At 37.6% G+C, this 20,612-nt stretch overlaps 1 protein-coding gene across 2 annotated transcripts in view; it reads right to left on the minus strand.

The window, feature by feature from the left end:
- Positions 1-20,612, minus strand: part of LOC126484536 (murinoglobulin-1-like) — a 291,073-nt gene that overhangs the window by 101,653 nt on the left and 168,808 nt on the right. For both annotated transcript variants that reach the window (XM_050108083.1, XM_050108084.1), the window contains 3 exons: positions 5,266-5,420; positions 1,646-1,858; positions 1,224-1,458 (listed from right to left, as the gene is read on the minus strand). In XM_050108083.1, coding sequence (XP_049964040.1) covers positions 1,224-1,458; positions 1,646-1,858; positions 5,266-5,420 — 603 coding nt within the window. The remainder of the gene's footprint in view (positions 1-1,223; positions 1,459-1,645; positions 1,859-5,265; positions 5,421-20,612) is intronic.

Here is a 20,612-nt window from a genome sequence, read left to right on the forward strand (position 1 = left end):
GGAAGAAGTTGTGTGGAACTAGGAAAAAAATAAGCAAAATATACGAACTGAGTAGTCCATGCGCAACATTAGCAACATTAAGGATACTGTGAGCTCAGGAGCTCCGTGGTCCCATGGTTAGCGTGAGCAGCTCTGGAGGGAGAGGTCCTTGGTTCAAGTCTTCCATCGGGTGAAAATTTTACTTTCTTTATTCTTGCAAAGTTATGATCCATCCATTCGTTCATTGACGTCTCTGTTCACTGTAATAAGTTTAGTGTCTGTGTTTTGCCACCGCACCGCAAAACCGTGCGATTAGTAGACGAAATGACGTGCCTCTCCAGTGGGCACCAAAAACATTTGCTCGCAAGGTCATAAGTCAACCGATTCCTCCACAGGACAACACGTCTGATATATTCTATACGACACTGGTGACGGCATGTGCGTCACCTGACAGGAATATGTGGTCGACCTATCTAACTTGTACACTTGGCGAATGGGTAAAAAGATTCTTCTACCTTGCCGATTTAGGTTTTCTTGTGGATGTGATAATCACTCCCAAAAAAGTGATGAAAACATAAGAGTTTGTCACATGAACTGCAACAAATGACTGCAACAGTTTCACAGTCGCACAGTTTTCCCTGTGCTCTGTCAAAACATATGTTTCTAACGTTTTCAAATTTTTCCGTGTGTAGACCGTCAAATCCTGCATGTGTCCAAGCAAATCTGAACATGTCCTGGAATTTTGGAGAGCGAAGTTGATTATGTTTGAGTGCCTTAACTTTGATAATAGTCTGAAAATAAAAAAAATTTCGCACGAGGGAGGCTTGAACCAAAGCCCTTTCGTTTCACAGCTGATCACGCTAACCACGGGACCACGGTGCTTCGGAGCTCCAGTTCCCTTGAGGCTGCCTATCGTGCGCATGGACTACTCAGTTTGTATATTTTGCTTATTTTTTTTAATAGTTCCACACAACTTCTTCCTGTTTTCTCGATTGATCTGTGTTCAGTTTTTCAAGGCCTATCCACTGTGCCAACTTGTAATTAAATCTGAGGGGGGTGTGATGGGGAGGTTCCCTTGTTAGAAATTACTTTAATACTTTCATACCCCATTTTTATTTATTATATTGAACTTAATGTTTTACATATGGAGAATTATATCAATCTGTAATCAAAATAATTGCTTTATGAGATCAGTGTGACTACGAGCTAAACTTAATATGATAATTTAATGTTGTCACACATACTTGTACTTTTCTCATTTGATAATCTTTGTAGTGAAGCTCTATTTGGAGCATATCCTGTGACCATGGAAACTTCCACAACTGCCATATTCGATGTCTGATGTGTCAACTTGTATCGAAGACATACTTCAAGTCTTTGTACAGTACACAAGTCTACAGATGCAACAGGTCCTGTTTCCACATCAAGCTCAAATACATCACTGCCAGATGGTGTTTTCACATTGTACTGAAGTGAGGCCTGTAAAAGATGGCACAGCAGCATTGTAAGGTAGTAAAATAACGAGTACCTCAAATACACAGTATATACCTTCCATTTTATCTGTAATTTACTATGAGATATTCAATTTCCTCAATATGAAATTATTCAAAGGAGACTATTCCAAACTTCAAATGAAGTTGTAGATACAGCTTAGCTATGTTGTTACCTGCACTAATGCACACCCATGACCGTATGCTTCAATAACAACTCCTGTTGGCAGGACTGGTATGTATTGTTGTTTCTGTAACATTCGGTCCTGTTTGCTGATATGAAATCTATGATCCATTTCAGTTGCCATCACCCTTAGTGTAACATCTGTAGCACTTGCTGGCATTGACATAGCAAATTTTGCAAGAGCTTCAAGTGCAACAATTGTATCCTGAAACATAATTATTTGAACATAACACGGGATAGAGAAAAATCTAATATCATATAAAAATAATCAAAATCTTTCATTCAATGTTTTGGATAAATGTGTGGGAATGGGTCAAAAACACAAGAAGAGAGAAGCAACATTTCTTAGCTGAAAAATGTTTTGGGAAACAGATAATGAAGCTGTAAACAGTGAACAACGAGGGAAATTTATATATTATATAGTGAGAATAACACAAGGATCCAGAAATTTGAAAGGGTGTTTGTCAAATATATAACTCAAAATAACAGAACAGTGATCAGAAAATTTAGTAGCTGAAGTTATGGGATATGATGAATTGGTCAGACATAAGAAGTTTCAGAAATATTGCATATGCCAAAGTAAAGAAAATTATGTCAGAACACTTTTTTTGTCCAGTTAAAATATAAAAAGTATACATGACACAGCAATGCCAGATAACAATCAGAAGAACATCGAAGACCCCACTTATTTAAAAGAGAACTAAAACTGAATTAATAACCAACAATTAATGTAGCACTGACAACTAGCTGGTTTATTTTCACTAAGTTAGGAGTGTTGTCTCTGTTTTCATTTACAAACACATACATTTAAGGCACTCTTGTAAGTATACCAGCAGAATGAACATTTAATGACTGTCATTCACATCATTTCTCCAAAAAAACTGTTCACACAAGAGATTCGTCTCATTTGTTCTTTTGCCTGTAATATTCCATTATTGAACTTCCACAATAATGATTAGTCCATGGGTCAGTTGGATGGAATTAAAGTCACTCTTACTGTGATTGTATGTTGTGCCACTAGCATTCTCCGTGCATGCATGGTTTTTCACAATTCGGGTCACACACAGGGACTGTACTAAGATTTTACACAGGAACTTATGTCCAGAAATAGATAATTTCCACATAACAATAAAAGCAAAATACGTCCACATTTTTACATGACAATCATCCACCTTTGCCTTTCAATAACAAAAAGTATAATATGACAACTCAAGCCAGCTGATGCACCCGCAGATCGCTATGCCATATCATCGGTCTGCTCACAAAGATGAAACATCAGCACAGCTTTTCCAAAATTCAAGCTAGCAACAAAAGACTGATGAATGAACATTCAAAATGTTCACCCATGCTTTTAAGTATATTTAGGAATAGATAGCCAGTGAAAACACTTCTTTTCCTGCATCAGCAGGATCATAAGTACACCAAGTACTTAAAATATAGTGGAGCTGTTGATTCACATACAGGAACAACAAAATACAAGTAAGCTTTCAGCCAAAAGGCCTTCTTCTGAATTAGAAAACATGTAAACACACATACACACAAATGCAACTAACAACATATAACCACTGTCTCTGGTTGCCGAAGCCAGAGGCGGTGGTCATGTGAGTGTGTGTTGCTTTTGCATGAATGTGTGTGTGTGTGTGTGTGTGTGTGTGTGTGTGTGTGTGTGTGTGTGTGTGTGTGTGAGTGTGTGTGTGTGTGTGTGTGTGTGTGTGTGTGAGAGAGAGAGAGAGAGAGAGAGAGAGAGAGAGAGAGAATTTTTTAATTCAGAAGAAGGCCTTTTGGGCAAATGCTTAGCAGACTTTTTGTTGTGCCTGTCTGTGAGTCGACATCTCCATTATATGGTGAGTAGTGATCTATCCTTCTCATAATATTGTCATTATACAATCCTGTACTTTCCACTGTTTGGTTTTGCCAAATATTTAAAAAATTGTTTCCCATTGAGGTATTACACCAGGCTGTTCTAACACTGCACCCCATGGGACAAGGGCATCCTCAGCTCATCCAAGGGACAAGAGCACCAACAGGCATCGCCAACTCACTCACTGAGCAGGCACAAGTGGGGGTACGCTACACCTGCCAGGTGATCCAACTGCACCATATTCACACCTTATTCTGTCAGTATGTGTATGTGAGCTGTTTGCCCACTCCTGACCACAGGTACTTGGTTGAGTCATACAAATGCATAGGTTACAGCCCAGTTTACTGACTGCCCACCCGGGGCCCACCTTTGTCCACAGGCATCGGCAGGCACTCAAGCTGGATTAACATGCATTCGGCTATTGGATGGCCCTTGGTTAAAGGCAAAACTTCCTCAGTACTTTGACTAAGAAATTTCTGTAGCAGCTGTGCAACATACTTTCCTGCAGACTTGGAAAGGCACTCGGGCTTACATTTAGTGTGTGGCCAAGTTATACAGCTGCAGCATAAAATGTAATTTTGTTAGTTCACCATCACCGATGTGCTAATTGGAGACACAATCATTCAATGTGCTCCTGTTGAAGCAGTGCAATGAGAGGCACTAATGCTGTCAAATCTGTAGCAGGATGAAGTATCAGCAAACACTCAGACCTCTGAAGCTACTTCTAAAACAAAAGGTGAAATGTCTAGCTCATGAAAACTGCTCACATTCAGTCTCTGTGACAGAAGAAAATCTCACCAGATCTGTCTCAGCAGATCTCACATTTCTAATAATGAGAAAATCACATACTTCTGTAGCAGGTATGTGAGTACAGAAGGATAAGTAAGACTGCCAGAACACAGGGAAACAATAGCCTCACCACCAGTTCACAGATTTTTTAACATCAGTTCGTGATAAAAAAACTAAAGATGGTGCAATTCTCTTGTGGTCAGAGACTGACAACTGCTCGGTAACTATTTCTGAAACAATGAAGGACAAATAATCCAAGTGCTGAATCACAGACACTGAGTGTAGTCTAAATCTAGCATCTGACATGTTGCTACTATCACTCGTCAGTAACAAACAGTGTCCAATGTGCTCAGCACACCAAGGAGTCCCACTGCTTCAACTGCAACATTTCTAATCTTACACCCCTTTGGACCTAATTCACAATGATTACACATGACTGTTCCTAGGCTCAGTATGGCTTGTTTTTGTGAATGTGTATTCAAATTTTCTACATTTAGTACCCATTTGATGATGTTTGGTTTATGGGGCTCTCAATTGCAAGGTCATCAGCGCCCGCACAAAGTCCCATGTTTTACACAGTCCAGTTTTTGTTAAACAGTCCAGTCGTGACACTGTCACAAATGATGACAATGAGGATGATGATGATGAGGAGGAGGAGGAGGAGGAGGAGGATGAAATGATGAGGACAACACAAACACCCAGTCCCTGGGCTGAGAAAGTCCCAACCTGGCCGGGAATCGAACCCGGGGCTCCCGGATCCAAAGGCAGCAATGCTAGCCACTAGACCATGAACTGTGGACTAGTCCCCATATCCTCCACATTTTCAGTTCTATCACACCTAATAACTGTATTCTGGTACTACTGTAATAAGGTAGCCATTTGAACAACTTATATCAATTTTTTGCATTTGACATTAAAGCAAACAAATTAAGTCACATAAAAACACAACATACGGAACTAACCTGTGTAGATATAAAACCTCCATTTACATTTCTGTGTAGTGACAGCCACCTTATGGCTTTCAGGGCATTTATGTAGTTATCTTCTCCACCAATCTTGAGCAAAGATAATACAGCATATGATGTTATCTCAACACTGAGACTTAGTGCTGAACTGCCTGTTTTAACAAAGAATCTTGATTACAGACAAAAATCAAACAATGGAAAATCTAGGATGGAATGTAACAATATTATGAAAAGGCTTATTATTGTGTCTATCTACAACTCAGCATCTCCGCTATATGGTGAGTGGCAACTTTCCTTCTCATAATACTGATTACAGTCAAATTATTTGTAAGCAGTAAACAGAGATAATCAATACAAACGCATCTTCAATATCTTTTGAAAGAACAATTTCAACTTGGTTAAGAGCAGTATATCCTTCAATGATTCTTTGTAGTATGTCTATGACAATATATGCATATATTTTCTGAACTTATTTAAGATTAATAATTCATTTTTGTATGGGATTAAAAGAGTTTCCTGCTGATTCATCTAGGAGAAGGGGGGAAATCTTAACCCATAAATATGTGGAATGACTAACCCTACTCATATCATGAAATTTTAGTATGGGTACCCACCCCGACATGATCATTGTGATCATCATCATTAAAGCATCAGTTTTATACGTCATCCATACATAACTTCTTGTGATCATATAATAAGAGAGAACCTAACAGGATGTGTTTCAAGACATGACATACTTCAATGCAGAGATGTTCTTGTAATAACCCGATCCTGAAGGCTAAATTAAAAAAAAAACTATCATAAATGACAGGCTTATGTTATTCATAAAGAGACCTGCTATACCTTATTTACACTGGTCACCATACAAATATAGCACCAAAGCCACTATTTCGAAAATGCCTTATCCTTCCAGTTTCCCATCACTCCCCAAAGTCCCACCATCCGGCCACAGAGGAGCATTCCACTCATAACTCAGTACCACTCAGGACTGGAGCAACTAAATTACACACTCCACCAGGGTTACAATTACCTCTTGTTGTGCCCTGAAATGAGAAATGTCCTGCCCACTGTCCTTCCCAGCCCTCCCACCAATTCTACACAATATACTCGTCCATCCTTACATAACCCCTGCCCCCAGTCCCTTACTTCATGGGTCACACCACTGTAATAGAACTAGATGCAATACCTGTCCCATACATCCTCCCACCACCACCCACTCCAGTACGATCACTAACATCACTTATCCCATCAAAGGCAGGGCTACCTGTGAAACCAGTCATATAATCTACAAGCTAAGCTGTAACCACTGTGCTGCATTCTATGTAGGCATGACAACCAATATGCTGTCTGTCCACATGAATGGCCACTGATAAACTGTGGCCAAGAAACAAGTTGACCACCCTGTTGCTGAACGTGTTGCCAAACATGACATCCTTCATTTCAGTGACTGCTTCACAGTCTGTGCCATATGGCTCCTTCCCACCAACACCAGCTTTTCTGAATTGCGCAGGTGGGTACTTTCCCTGCAATACATCCCATGTTCCCATAACACTCCTGCCCTCAACCTTTGTTAGTCACTGTACTCACCCTTCCAGCCTCTTCCCTGTTCTCAATCCAGCACTGCACAGCTGTCATTCCACCATCACACCCAGTCTTTTTATTTCTCTCCTTTTCCACTACTTCCCCTCCCCCACCTCTCCCCTGCCCCCATCTAACATGTAACACTTCACTGTCTGCCACCCCACCATACTATCCCTCCACCTCCCCACCCCAGCCTCCTACTTACCCCCACCCAGTCACCACTCCCATCATGCACTGGTGCTGCTGCTTGCAGTGTGGTTTCAGTTGCATGAGACTGCAGTTGAGCATCTCCGCTAGATGGTGAGTAGCAACTTTCCTTTTCATAATATTCTTATTTTGCAGCTTGCCTGACTATGTCTGTGGACAAAATACTTCTTTTTCCTCAGCACAGGGACACAGCGCTCAAATTAAAATTATTTTAAAATCTTGTTTATGACTGTGAAAGATAAAGGTTCTACAACAAGGTCAGATTCAACATCATATTGCTTTACTAGGCATGGTCCTGTTGGAGATGGTATGACCTAGCCTTCCTTAGACTTTCAAACTGATTCAGTCGCAAGTGGGCCAACAGTTTAACCATTTCCACATGCAAATGAAAGAGAAGTGACAGAAAAAGTCATTAGACTAACTGAAGATTGAGCCTAGACATTAAAATCCATCACCCTGACACTTAACTACATCATATATGTCATAGCTGGACATAAACTGACTTACTATTTGCCATGAACAATGTTCAAAACTAATTGTAGGGGCCTGTCAAGTAAAGAAGTTGTTATGTGCTTGGGAAGATCTCCTCAAGCTGTACAGTGATCTGCTCAGTATAATATTTATCACAGAAGATTGTCCCAAAACATAGCAGAGAGTCAAAATATGATTCATGTGCAAGAATTTTGGTCTGAATAAAAGACAGTGAGAAATACTTTCAGGTGCAAAGGCTGTAGGATATTTCGATCACAGTATCAATGTGTTCATTTGACTTCAATCCGTTGTCTGTTTGGACACAAAGAAACTTTGCAGAGGAGTTTACACCTAGTAAATAATTAATCAATAGTATCTATTTACACAACTTGTAAATCAGTCAGTGTTATTAGTTTGGGTGCTAAGTCACTTATTGTGAAACAATGTGCCCTTTGAGACATTACCCTGCACATGTCTGCTATGTCTGAGTTTGAGACATTAATAGGTATACTTGTGTTAAGGTAAACATTGCAGTGTCTGAAAGGCCTTTAATTAGTTTTTAAGTTCATTTACACGGATTATAAAAGAGAATAAAGTGGCATATTTTATGTTTCTCTACACTGAGGGTTCTATTTTAGCTCTGAGGTGTGGCCCATTAATGTGAGTTTCTCTAATATCTTTTGGAGCAAAGCCTCTGGTCATGTAAGTGGGGTACACCATTAATACAATAATCGCTTAGTGGCCAGAGTAAAATTTTGTGACCCACATAATCAAAAGCATTTGCTAGGTCACAAAAAACCCTAGCTGGATAATACCTGCTATGCACTCCATCAAAATAACTTCAGTGAGATAAAATATTATTTTAAGTATAGAGAAGTTTAAATTTTTTGTATGCAAGTCATATTTAGAGTTCATGATGCTAAGTTATTTCTGTACAATTTGTCAGATTTTACACAAAATACAAAATTAAAATTAGCTGCTTCACTTTGAAGAAATTGATGAAATGTGTGATGAGATAAAAGAAATTATTCAGGTAGTGAAGGGAGACGAAAATTTGATAGTCATGGGTGACTGGAATTCTTTAGTAGGAAAAGGGAGAGAAGGAAACATAGTAGGTGAATATGGATTGGGGCTAAGAAATGAAAGAGGAAGCCGTCTCGTAGAATTTTGCGCAGAGCATAACTTAATCATAGCTAACACTTGGTTCGAGAATCATGAAAGAAGGTTGTATACATGGAAGAAACCTGGAGATACTAAAAGGTATCAGATAGATTATATAATGGTAAGACAGAGATTTACGAGCCAGGTTCTAAATTGTAAGACATTTCCAGGGGCAGATGTGGACTCTGATCACAATCTATTGGTTATGAACTGTAGATTAAAACTGAAGAAACTGCAAAAAGGTGGCCATTTAAGGAGATGGGACTTGGATAAACTGACTAAACCAGAGGTTGTACAGAGTTTCAGGAAAAGCATAAGGGAACAATTGACAGGAATGGGGGAAAGAAATACAGTAGAAGAAGAATGGGTAACTTTGAGGGATGAAATAGTGAAGGAAGCAGAGGATCAAATAGGTAAAAGGCGAGGGGTAACAGAAGAAATATTGAATTTAATTGATGAAAGGAGAAAATATAAAAGTGCAGTAAATGAAGCAGGCAAAAAGGAATACAAACGTCTCAAAACTGAGATCGACAGGATGTGCAAAATGGCTAAGCAGGGATGGCTAGAGGACAAATGTAAGGATGTAGAGGCATATCTCACTAGGGGTAAAATAGATACTGCTTACAGGAAAATTAAAGAGACCTTTGGAGAAAGGAGAACCACTTGCATGAATATCAAGAGCTCAGATGGAAACCCAGTTCTAAGCAAAGAAGGGAAAGCAGAAAGGTGGAAGGAGTATATAGAGGGTCTATACAAGGGCGACATACTTGAGGACAATATTATGGAAATGGAAGAGGATGTAGATGAAGATGAAATGGGAGATACAATACTGCGTGAAGAGTCTGACAGAGCACTGAAAGACCTGAGTCGAAACAAGGCCCCTGGAGTAGACAACATTCCATTAGAACTACTGATAGCCTTGGGAGAGCCAGTCCTGACAAAACTCTACCATCTGGTGAGCAAGACAGGCGAAATACCCACAGACTTCAAGAAGAATATAATAATTCCAATCCCAAAGAAAGCAGGTGTTGACAGATGTGAAAATTACCAAACTGCCAGTTTAATAAGTCACAGCTGCAAAATACTAACGCAAATTCTTTACAGATGAATGGAAAAACTGATAGAAGCTGACCTCGGGGAAGATCAGATTGAATTCCATAGAAATACTGGAACACGTGAGGCAATACTGACACTACGACTTATCTTTAGAAGCTAGATTAAGGAAAGGCAAACCTACGTTTCTAACATTTGTAGACTTAGAGAAAGCTTTTGACAATGTTGATTGGAATACTCTCTTTCAAATTCTGAAGGTGGCAGGGGTAAAATACAGGGAGCGAAATGCTATTTACAATTTGTACAGAAAGCAGATGGCAGTTATAAGAGTCGAGGGGTATGAAAGGGAAGCAGTGGTTGGGAAGGGAGTGAGACAAGGTTGTAGCCTATCCCCGATGTTGTTCAGTCTGTATATTGAGCAAGCAATAAAGGAAACAAAAGAAAAGTTCGGAGTAGGTATTAAAATCCATGGAGAAGAAATAAAAACTTTAAGGTTCGCCGATGACATTGTAATTCTGTCAGAGACAGCAAAGGACTAGGAAGAGCAGTTGAATGGAATGGACAGTGTCTTAAAAGGAGGATATAAGATGAACATCAACAAAAGCAAAATGAGGATAATGGGATGTAGTCGAATTAAGTCGGGTGATGCTGAGGGAATTAGATTAGGAAATGAGACACTTCAAGTAGTAAAGGAGTTTTGCTATTTGGGGAGCAAAATAACTGTTGATGGTCGAAGTGGAGAGGATATAAAATGTAGACCGGCAATGGCAAGGAAAGCGTTTCTGAAGAAGAGAAATTTGTTAACATCGAGTATAGATTTAAATGTCAGGAAGTCGTTTCTGAAAGTATTTGTATGGTGTGTAGCCATGTATGGAAGTGAAACATGGATGATAAATAGTTTAGACAAGAAGAGAATAGAAGCTTTCGAAATGTGGTGCTAGAGAAGAATGCTGAAGATTAGATGGGTATATCACATAACTAATGAGGAGGTATTGAATAGAATTGGGGAGACGAGGAGCCTGTGGCACAACTTGACTAGAAGAAGGGATCACTTGGTAGGACATGTTCTGAGACATCGAGGTATCACCAATTTAGTATTGGAGGGCAGCGTGGAGGGTAAAAATCATAGAGGGAGAGCAAAAGATGAATACACTAAGCAGATTCAGAAGGATGCAGGCTGGGAGATGAAGAAGCTTGCACAGGATAGAGTAGCATGGAGAGCTGCATCAAACCAGTCTCAGGACTGAAGACCACAAAAACAACAACTGCTTCACTTAGCAATCTGCAGAATCCTAGTGCACATTTGAACAGTTGTATTGGAAATAGCAAAAAAAATTAACAGTTAATATGCAAGCTGTAACAAAAAAAGTACAGCCAGGCTTTCAGAACATATTCCACACATAATGAAGAAGAATGTACATATATGTAGAAAAAGGACTGCAAATGCTCTACTGCCATATTAGGAATCATCCTCAGCCAGTCTTCATAGTCCACTAACCATGAGACATACACAAGAACAGAACATTTCAGTATATCACAAGAAACTATTCCTTATATGAAATGTTCAAACTGCCCTCTGTTAGCATAGATTCATGCATCAGCCCATTGTCATAATGGATCCTGGATTGGCTGATGTATCCCTGGAGGAATGTTTATGGATTCACAATCTTCCACAATATGGGTATGAAGACTATGCATCTTCATCTGAGATTTGAGGCATAAGAGCTTTTATGTGATCGCAAAAATAAAATTTTAGTGGGTGAAGTCTGAAGAATGTGGAGCAGGAAATTGGTCAACCTCCCACTTTCCATACTGAACACTAATAAACAGTTATGTTCTCACCATGTTCATAATTATCACTTAAACAATTGACTCTACATGTAAGTAAGGCAGTGGAGTAAATCACATGTCAACATGAAAAGGAACACAAAACATTCATGGTGAATCTAATAATTACATTTTAATCATATATAACCAAGAACAGTTAATATAAGAAAGAGTTTTGTGTAGTATGCTGCTATGTTTTGTTCCTATGTGTTTCTCATGTTAATGTACTACAAATAGTTGTCGAAAATCATTTATAACACAAAAATAAAGTGTTTTTGGGCCCATGTCCATGCAACATATTTTCTTCTTCTATGTGAGAGGATTTTGTACTGAAAGTTTTGCTATTTCTTTTTGTTGCACACTGTATATTAATCAGTATATCTGTATATATACAGAATATAACTATATGTCACAACCCACTCACAGAGCTGAGTATGTCAACACACTACTTCCGGGATTCAGGGAGGTGAGCCTGCCTGAGATTGAACCCACCTCACTGATTAATTATGAGGGCTGGTGAGTCAGCTAGCCTGGACATGGTATTTAGAGAATTTCTCACATCCAACTAGGTAAATTCTGGTCTCATACTCAAATCCTATCTCAGATACATGATATGCAAACATCTAGAAAATGTTCTCACATTTTAACATATGACTTACTCTAGAGGCAGACAGATGGTGTACACAAAGTTTGTCCTGTGGGAAAGCGGTGGCATCAAGACGCTAATTTTTATTAACAATGCTAAAATCCATATAACAGTGCTGATGGTGTAGAGAAACAGGATATGGCAAAGAACAATAATACGAAGAAGATAATTACATATCACTATACAGGCCACCATACACCACACTACGTTATTACAATCACTGTTACTTGCTCGGAATTCTCTATCTGTTTTCAGTTCTGGTGCAGGTACTGGCATTATAAATTGTGTATAATTAAATGAGTCAGTGCCATCAATAACAGGACACTAAACTCAGAAACATAGAATAGGATTAATAAGGATCTTGTAAAGTGTTATAAAAGCATGGGGTTTTGAAATATACTTAACATTCATAGATAAATAGTGCACAGAAAATTCCAAGGAGAGACATTTTTACTTAATGCTGAATATCCACACAATTGTTAGTTCTGTAGTGATGGTATGCTGTGGTTATATACTTTATTCGTGACTGAATCCATACAACTGGTATAATCATTTAATCTTTTGAGACAAACCACTGTATAAAATTAAATTAATGTAACATATTTTTATGAAATAAGAGTATCCCATGAATCTCTCTAGAAAAATTATACTTTTTTGTGGTCTTATAATAATGAATATGGTTGTTTAAGTTTGGTGATCAGCATGTGACTTTAGGGAGCAGGTGTATACATTATGAGGGCTGACACGAAATGTCAGTAATGTGTCAGAATGGTGTATCTATTTTCTACCAAAGGCTAATTGCTCACAGGCCTATGAAACAGTGAAAGTAGTGAAATGAGTTAGAAGTTATTTTCATTTTTATAAATGAATGCTAATACTGAATATTTCAGTTTCCATTACAAACATTCAAAACTTCTACACAGCATGTCCCAGTTCCCTAGGGACTGTGGCTATAAAAAATAGAAGTCCTGGATTATGATCAGAAAACCATTGAATCAATACACAGGTGAAACTTTTTTAAAAGTGTTTTAAAACAGACATTGTAGTCCTTTTTTCAGAATTGCATTTAGTACTGCAATACAATTTTCTTGGATGTCTTTAATTTCATCATAACAGTGTCCTTTCACCACCAACTTCAACTTGGGGCACAACCAGAAGTCAACTGGGGCCAGAAATGGTGAATACATTGGGTGATCCAGCACTGTGATCCATTTTCTGTCCAAAAGCTCATGCACAATCTTCACTTTATGGACTGGAGGGTTATAGAGAAGGAGCCATCAGGAACCTATCTCTCAGTATTCAGGCCAAATCTGATGAATTCCCATCGTCCACAAACACAGAACCTAACACTAAACTTGATGTTGCCTCACAGCTCCACTGTCATTTTTTTATGAATGTCAAGACACATAGTGTTAAATTTGTGGTCAGTATTCCTGCAGTAGTGCTGCTAGTGCTCAGATCTTCTAGATAGCTGCTGTTGAAACTTCAAGGATCATAACACCACAACCTGCCACGAGATAACATTTCGGTTTGGAATTTCACACAAGCAGTCCTAGCAGAGCTGTGATGAACTGTGTATGGTAGCGAGCCCACAAGACCAATTACAAACATTTATTTCTTGTAGTATGCTAAAGAAAGAAAGAGACAGATGGCATTGTTGGCTGGGAGATCCTACAGGTTAGTTTAAGCCAACTGCATGGAAAGGCATTTCTTCCTCTGCGCACAATGGCCCCTTTCCTTGCAGTGCATGAAGTTGTGTTTAAGTATATCTTTTCTGTGTAGGTGACTGTAATGGATGTGTGCTTGTGGTGTGGTGATATGTTTTTCTACAATGATGGGAAAAGGGAGAAGTTGGATCCTAGTGCCTGCAACTGGCCGACTCCTCCTGAATAGCATCGAGATTACTTACTTGATTATAGATATTTTTCACTGGTCATACCATAAGTTTATAGTCTAAAAAAGCCTGTGTGGATGTTCTAACTATGTTCTATAATTATGAACGCAACACCAACACTTTTACCTATTGACACATTTGTTTTTATCATGAGTGATGATCAGTTCTTAATATAGTAACTGAAACAATTATTAGTTTGTATCTTATCACTGAATCAGTCAAGAAAGTAAACCTAATTATTGATATCAGGAAACAGTAAAATAACTCAATGGGAGTTATAGCACAAGTTCATAACTAGCATTTCCCAACACGTCACTTTCACACGTCGCTGATTATGTGCTTATGGAATTTTTATTTTTTAGTTATTGAGATTTTCCCCTTTACAAAGGTTTTTCCACAATATAACAAATACCTGGAAATTATTACATATGTTAAGTAAGATCTTAATTTATCTCCTCAGGATGTCCCTCCAGGCATTTCAATCTTATATATCTTCTTCCTCTACACTAAGTTTTCTCATTGTTAATCACACATTTTGGAACCAGGTGGTCATAGGGCAACCTCTTCTCTTCTTTCTCTCCAGTTCCAAATCCAGTATCATTTTTTATATACTCGCTTCCTCCACTCTTCTTACATGCTCGAATCATTGTAACTTCCTTCTATCTATTGTGACATGCATTCTTTCTCTTTCTTCCATTCTCTCTATTATTTCATTGTTTCTTAGTTTCTCCTTTCTAGAAATTCTTACTGATCTTCTCCATAAGACCATTTCTACTGCTTGCAGTTTTTTTACCTGTTTCAAATTAGTAGTCCTAGTCTCCACACCATACATAACTATGACTTCTAATATTTCTCCACTCCATACATAACTATGCTCTCTAATATCAATATATATATATGATGCTTTTGGATCGATTTATCACATTTTTGCTCCACAAGACTGACTTGAGCACCCCAATAACCTTCGTCCCACTGCCAATTCTTTTTTAGTTTCTCTCTCTGATGATTCCACATAACAGAAAGTAGTGACCTTCTTAAGTTTCTTTCCCTCTATGTGTAAGCCATCTGGATCGTTAGTAAGGTACTCTGTTTTCTGATAATTAATCTTTAATCCCCAGTTTCTGTATACCATTGCTAACTGGTTACAAATATAATTTGCATCCTGCCCATCTTGTGCTCTAACTACTTGATCAGCAGCAAAAGTAGGTGATGTAAATAAATTCCATCTTTAATTTATAGCCCCAGTCCATTGCATTTACGAGACCATGTCTTAAGACTTACATCTATATAGATTGTAAATAATGTTGGTGACATGGGGCAGCCTTGTAATAGACCCTTGCTTGTTCTAAATTTCTGTATGAGTGTACTACCAATTTTCACTTGACATACGTTATCTTTATATATTTCTTTTATTATTTTAATTAAATGACCCCTTATGTTCACCCTATGTAATGCTCTCCAAAGTAGTTTTCTAGGGACACTATCATATGCTTTTTCTAAATCCATGAAAATTAATCCTATGTTTTTTTTTTTAAATTTTTCCCTATGTTTCTTTAAGATCTGTCATAATGTGAAAATATGGTCTACACATGATCTACCAGCTGTGAAGTCACATTGTTCTTCTTGGGTTTCAAAATTTATTTCCCATTTATTCTTAATTATTTTTCCAAAAATTCTGTTTAATGTGTTTATAAAACATATTCGTTGATAGTTTGAGCAGATTTTGTGACCCCCTTTCTTAAATATAGTATTAATATAGTGCAGCTTCATTTTCTTGGGAAGTGAATTTTCATGTAATATTTTATTGAATAACCATGTTATTAGTTTCACAATTTTGTCACCACCATATTTTAAGAACTCCAGATTGGTCTGACTGGTCCACATGATTTACCGTTATTTCCTGTTCTTAACACCTTACTCACCTCACTTTCTAAAATTAGGATCTCCTTCCCTTCCTGTTTCTTTTCTTACCTGTTCCTTTTTCTTCCACTGTTCTCTATCCTCATTTAATAATTTCTAGAAATATTCTTCCCATTCTTTTGGTGATGCCAGCTGAAGATTGGTTTTGGCTTTCATCTCTTGTCAAAGTCCTTTTAACACTGATCACACTCCTTTCACTCTCCCAAATCCTAGTTTGTTATTGGCACTTATGGAATTCACAAACAAAAATGTTTGTCTCATTACCGATTCATCAAATTTTATAGGCATGGCTGTTTCTCAATTACAAGTTCACATGAAAGTTAAAACAACATAGGCGAGTCCTACACACATATCTGTCCATCAGACACAAATAATCCAGCACTTTTAGTACATGCTAGTGAAGACAATATGAGGACATGAGCAGTAGGCTAGGTAGTCACAAATTTTGTTAGAAATATTAATCAAGGTAATGAAACTCACAGACTTTCGCTACATAGATGTTATCATTGCCATTTCCAAGCAGTAAATGTTCTTATAGTTGTTAACTGTGTGCTTGCTCAATGTGGACTCTCACAAAGAAATTAACAAAAAGTGATTCGCTACATAATGTTACTGTGATGACTGCCCAGCCCAAAATTAAGATTTTTGGGTTGAGTGGAGTGTATAAGGACTGGTGGAATATATTTTATGATTTCAGTGATTGCATATTAGTTTATAAAATTGCAAGGGGAAGGGTCAGGCACGTTGTACCATTTATTGCTTCCAACAATAAACTAGTTTAAGTAGATTACAACTGGTTAGGAAAGTATTAAATCTCAAGATGAATACTGTATGGCTCCACAGCAGATTCCCTACTTTTATGTAAAATTGACATGTTCAAAATTTTGTTAATTGATTCAAAGTCTTAATTAGTGCTAGATAAACAAAGGCACTACCCAAAGCAGAAAAATTGGGGCAACAGAAATATGAAATCAAACCTGGGACTTAACAATCTGAGGAGCTCAAATGATGCAAGTACTTTTGTATATGGGCATACTTTAACAACAAATATCATCAAAGTTAATTATGCTTTGGAAAAATTAAATTAGTTACTGGAAAGAGCGAAATTAGGGCTATGAAAGAGTGAAATTAGGGCTATCTAATTAGCCATGTCCATTCTCTTAAAACCTGGAGGCAAAGCAGGATGGCAGTGAAGTCACATATGCGGAAATGCCAAAAACAACATTAGGAACTAGGCAGTATTTAACAAATAGGATAGTAGAACTTGTAGAAGACAATGTAAATGAATTGATAGAAAAAATTTACAGACAATAAAGTTAAGCAAACAAAACTGAATATAAAGTTTGGAGAAAAGAAAGAAATCTAGAAGTGTGATGAACAGATCTGAAATCAACTAAACCCATTAAGAGATAGTATGGAAGAGCAAAGTATAAGCCATAAGAAAATGTTCATAATGTGAAAACAGAAGCAGCTGTGGAATGGGAAGAAATAATGAGTTGGAAAATGCAAAATGGTAACACTAAGGACTTAAATAGGAATAATAGGAGCATGTGCAAGTAGTACAGAAGTTATAAACAACAACAAATTAGCTGAAGAATGTGAGAAAATGTAGGAGAAAAGCATATAATTTTTGGCAAAGAAAGGAAAGACAGAAATGATAAGAAAATAAAAGAAATATTTGCAATTTTGTGTTAGTAAAGAACCATAAAAGATTGAAGGAAACTAACTCAAGAAGTTCAAAATTTGTCAAGATATTCAGAGTAACATTTGAGGTGGAACACAAGCCACATTCAAATGTCTTTTATGCATTACATGCTCAGTTAAAGTGCAAAACCAGATATATGAATATTGTGGATCTCCAACCTTATAAAATAAGAAGAAATCATAACAAAATTGGGACTGTTATGAGGGCTATGCAGAAAGTAACAGATGGTTTGTTCTATCAGTGTAGTGGGCTGCAGTACAGCAGCCATCTTGGTGCCATAACATTCTACACTCAGTATGCAACTTCGGGGGGGGGGGGGGGGGGGGAGGGGGGGGGGGTGTGGCGGTAGTGTGTGGTCTGTGTCTCTGCTACTTTGTTTTCTGTGACATGTTGGAATGTGCGCTGCAATAGAAAACCTGCCACTTGTGTGATCTGAAAATAGGCTTTTGTTGACAAAAAACTGCAAACTACTTGAAATTTATCATGATCTTTGTGATGTGTATGGAAAATGTATAAAGAGTGAAGGCCGAGTATGGCGATGGTGCATTGATTTTAAAAATGGCCATGCCAATGTTCAAGATGAAGACCACAGGGGTAGGTCTAGCCTCGTGAATGATGAACTATGGGTGAAAGTCAACAATAAAATTCGTGAAAATCAGTGTTTTTAAATCACAAAAACTTCACAACATTTCCTCCAAATTTCACGGAGTTCATTTCTACATGGGTTCTCAAAATCCTAACTAAAGACCGCAAAAACAGATTCTGGCTGCAGCACTAACCTTCCCTTGAGATTACAAGAAAAATGGTAAAAAAATTATCAATCTTATGGTGTCTGTGGATGACACTTGAGTGATGCATGTCAATTGTGAAGCAAAAAGCCAATTGATGGAATGGGACACACAAATTCTTCCAAGAAACCGAGGAAGTGTTTACAAATGCTGTCAGCAAGAAAGATCATGACTACTGTGTTTTGAGATTCTAGGGGAGAGATTCTCATTTATTTCCTTGAATGTAGCACAAGAATTAACTCAGACAGTTATTGTCAAACACTGACAAAGTTAAGGTGGGCAATTCAAAACAAGTATCAGGGAAAATTTAGTACAAATGCTTTGTTTTTTCACAATAAAGCGCATCCACATATGGCCAATCATACCCAAAAGCTCCTACATGGTTTTGGGTGGGACATGTTTGATCATCCACTAAAAGCCCGGATTTGGTGCTGAGCAATTACCATCTCTTCCCAGTAATGAAGACATGGTTTGCTGCACAACACTTTGATATTGACATTGAACTACATGCAGTTACCAGTGGTTGCAATTGTAGGCAACAGATTTCTACTGAGATGGTATTGAGAAACTTGTGCCAGGTACGATAATTGCCTCAATTCGAATGGTGATTATATAGAAAAATAGATTAAAATGTGTATAATAAAATTTGGTTTTTCCATATTAATATTTTTTATTTCAAAACTTCTGTTACTTACTGGATAGTCCTCATATAAAAGTGCAGAACAATGAAAATTTAATGTGGGATCCTGCAAAATAAAAATAAAACTTGAACTGTTTGGCCACATGAAAATGTGAAAATACAAAGTATGACACAGAACTGATGATCAACAGAAGAAAGTGACAGAAACACTAGAGATTAAATGATTGTAGATTTAGAACAATGGGGAAGTTTTTTATGTTTTGTGTGTACATTGACCCATTATTTTTACAAACAGCTTAATAAAGTATAGTTTTCTTCTGTATATTCTGAACAGTGTTTTGGATTGAGTTATTCAACAAGCAGCAGTTAGCTAAAATATGGCCGCATTAGAAAACAGAGTAACATTTGAGTAGGAGCGCAGCAAAGCACATGCAATAACTCACATCTAGGACAGCATGTATTAGCAGCTGTGTACTGTATTTGGCTGGACTTACAACATGCATGATATGTCATTTTTTTTACATGTTAATAGCTGAAAAATGGAGTGAGTGAATCAACAGGGGCTGCCACAGTAGCACAGCAGCAGGATGAAGCAGTAAGAGCAGGAACTGACACTGTGCAGAGCATCTGAAACTAATCAGTGGAGTGGAGGCATGTAAGACTTGGTTTCAACTAGTACCAGCTGGTAACCTCCCTCCCCAAAACACTGAGCAAAGTGGCTGGAGGGTGGGCCAGAGCTAGCTCACATAGATACTGCTTACAGTAGATATGGCATTGTACTCTTTAAGTGAAAGTGTGGATGGTACCCACTGCAAGTCACATTACACCCCAGTGTTTCAAATAGTATCTTATTTAAAATGTGTGTGACAATTATGTGTAGTCAATTGATTTCTTTTACAGCAGACAGATGTTGCTTTGCTCTTTTGGTGTTCCTTACACATTCCTCAGATGTACTAAATACACACTAAATATAGGTTTCTCTTAAATAAATACACTGAGTTCCTAGACATCTTTAAGAACTATACTATGTGAAGGGTATGTTATTTCTCTGGAAAATTGTTAGCAACAGTGATTAACTTTAGTATAGGTGCATTTTTGTCTCAACTATAAAGATTAATGCTGATTTCCCTATGTTAAAAATACCTGCTTCTTGATTTAAGAATTTGAGAACATGTTAATTTTTGAGTATCTTTTCTAATTGCTTGTGATGCACAGTATTTTTATGAATCTTAAATGCATTCTGTATAACTGATGAATATTGATATTTTCACATTTGAAATGTTGAAAGTTTTGATATGCAGAGCATTTGAAAATGGAAAATGAATAGTTTTTGGAATGTCGAATTAATGTTAATTTTGAATTTGTGCAATCTTATGATAATCTTAGTGCTACAAAAACTTTGTAAAAACTACTGTAAAATCTTTACATGTAGGTACACATGGGTACTGTGT

Source organism: Schistocerca serialis, chromosome 6 (genome assembly GCF_023864345.2).
Source record: "Schistocerca serialis cubense isolate TAMUIC-IGC-003099 chromosome 6, iqSchSeri2.2, whole genome shotgun sequence".
In the NCBI taxonomy this organism is placed as follows: domain Eukaryota; kingdom Metazoa; phylum Arthropoda; class Insecta; order Orthoptera; family Acrididae; genus Schistocerca; species Schistocerca serialis.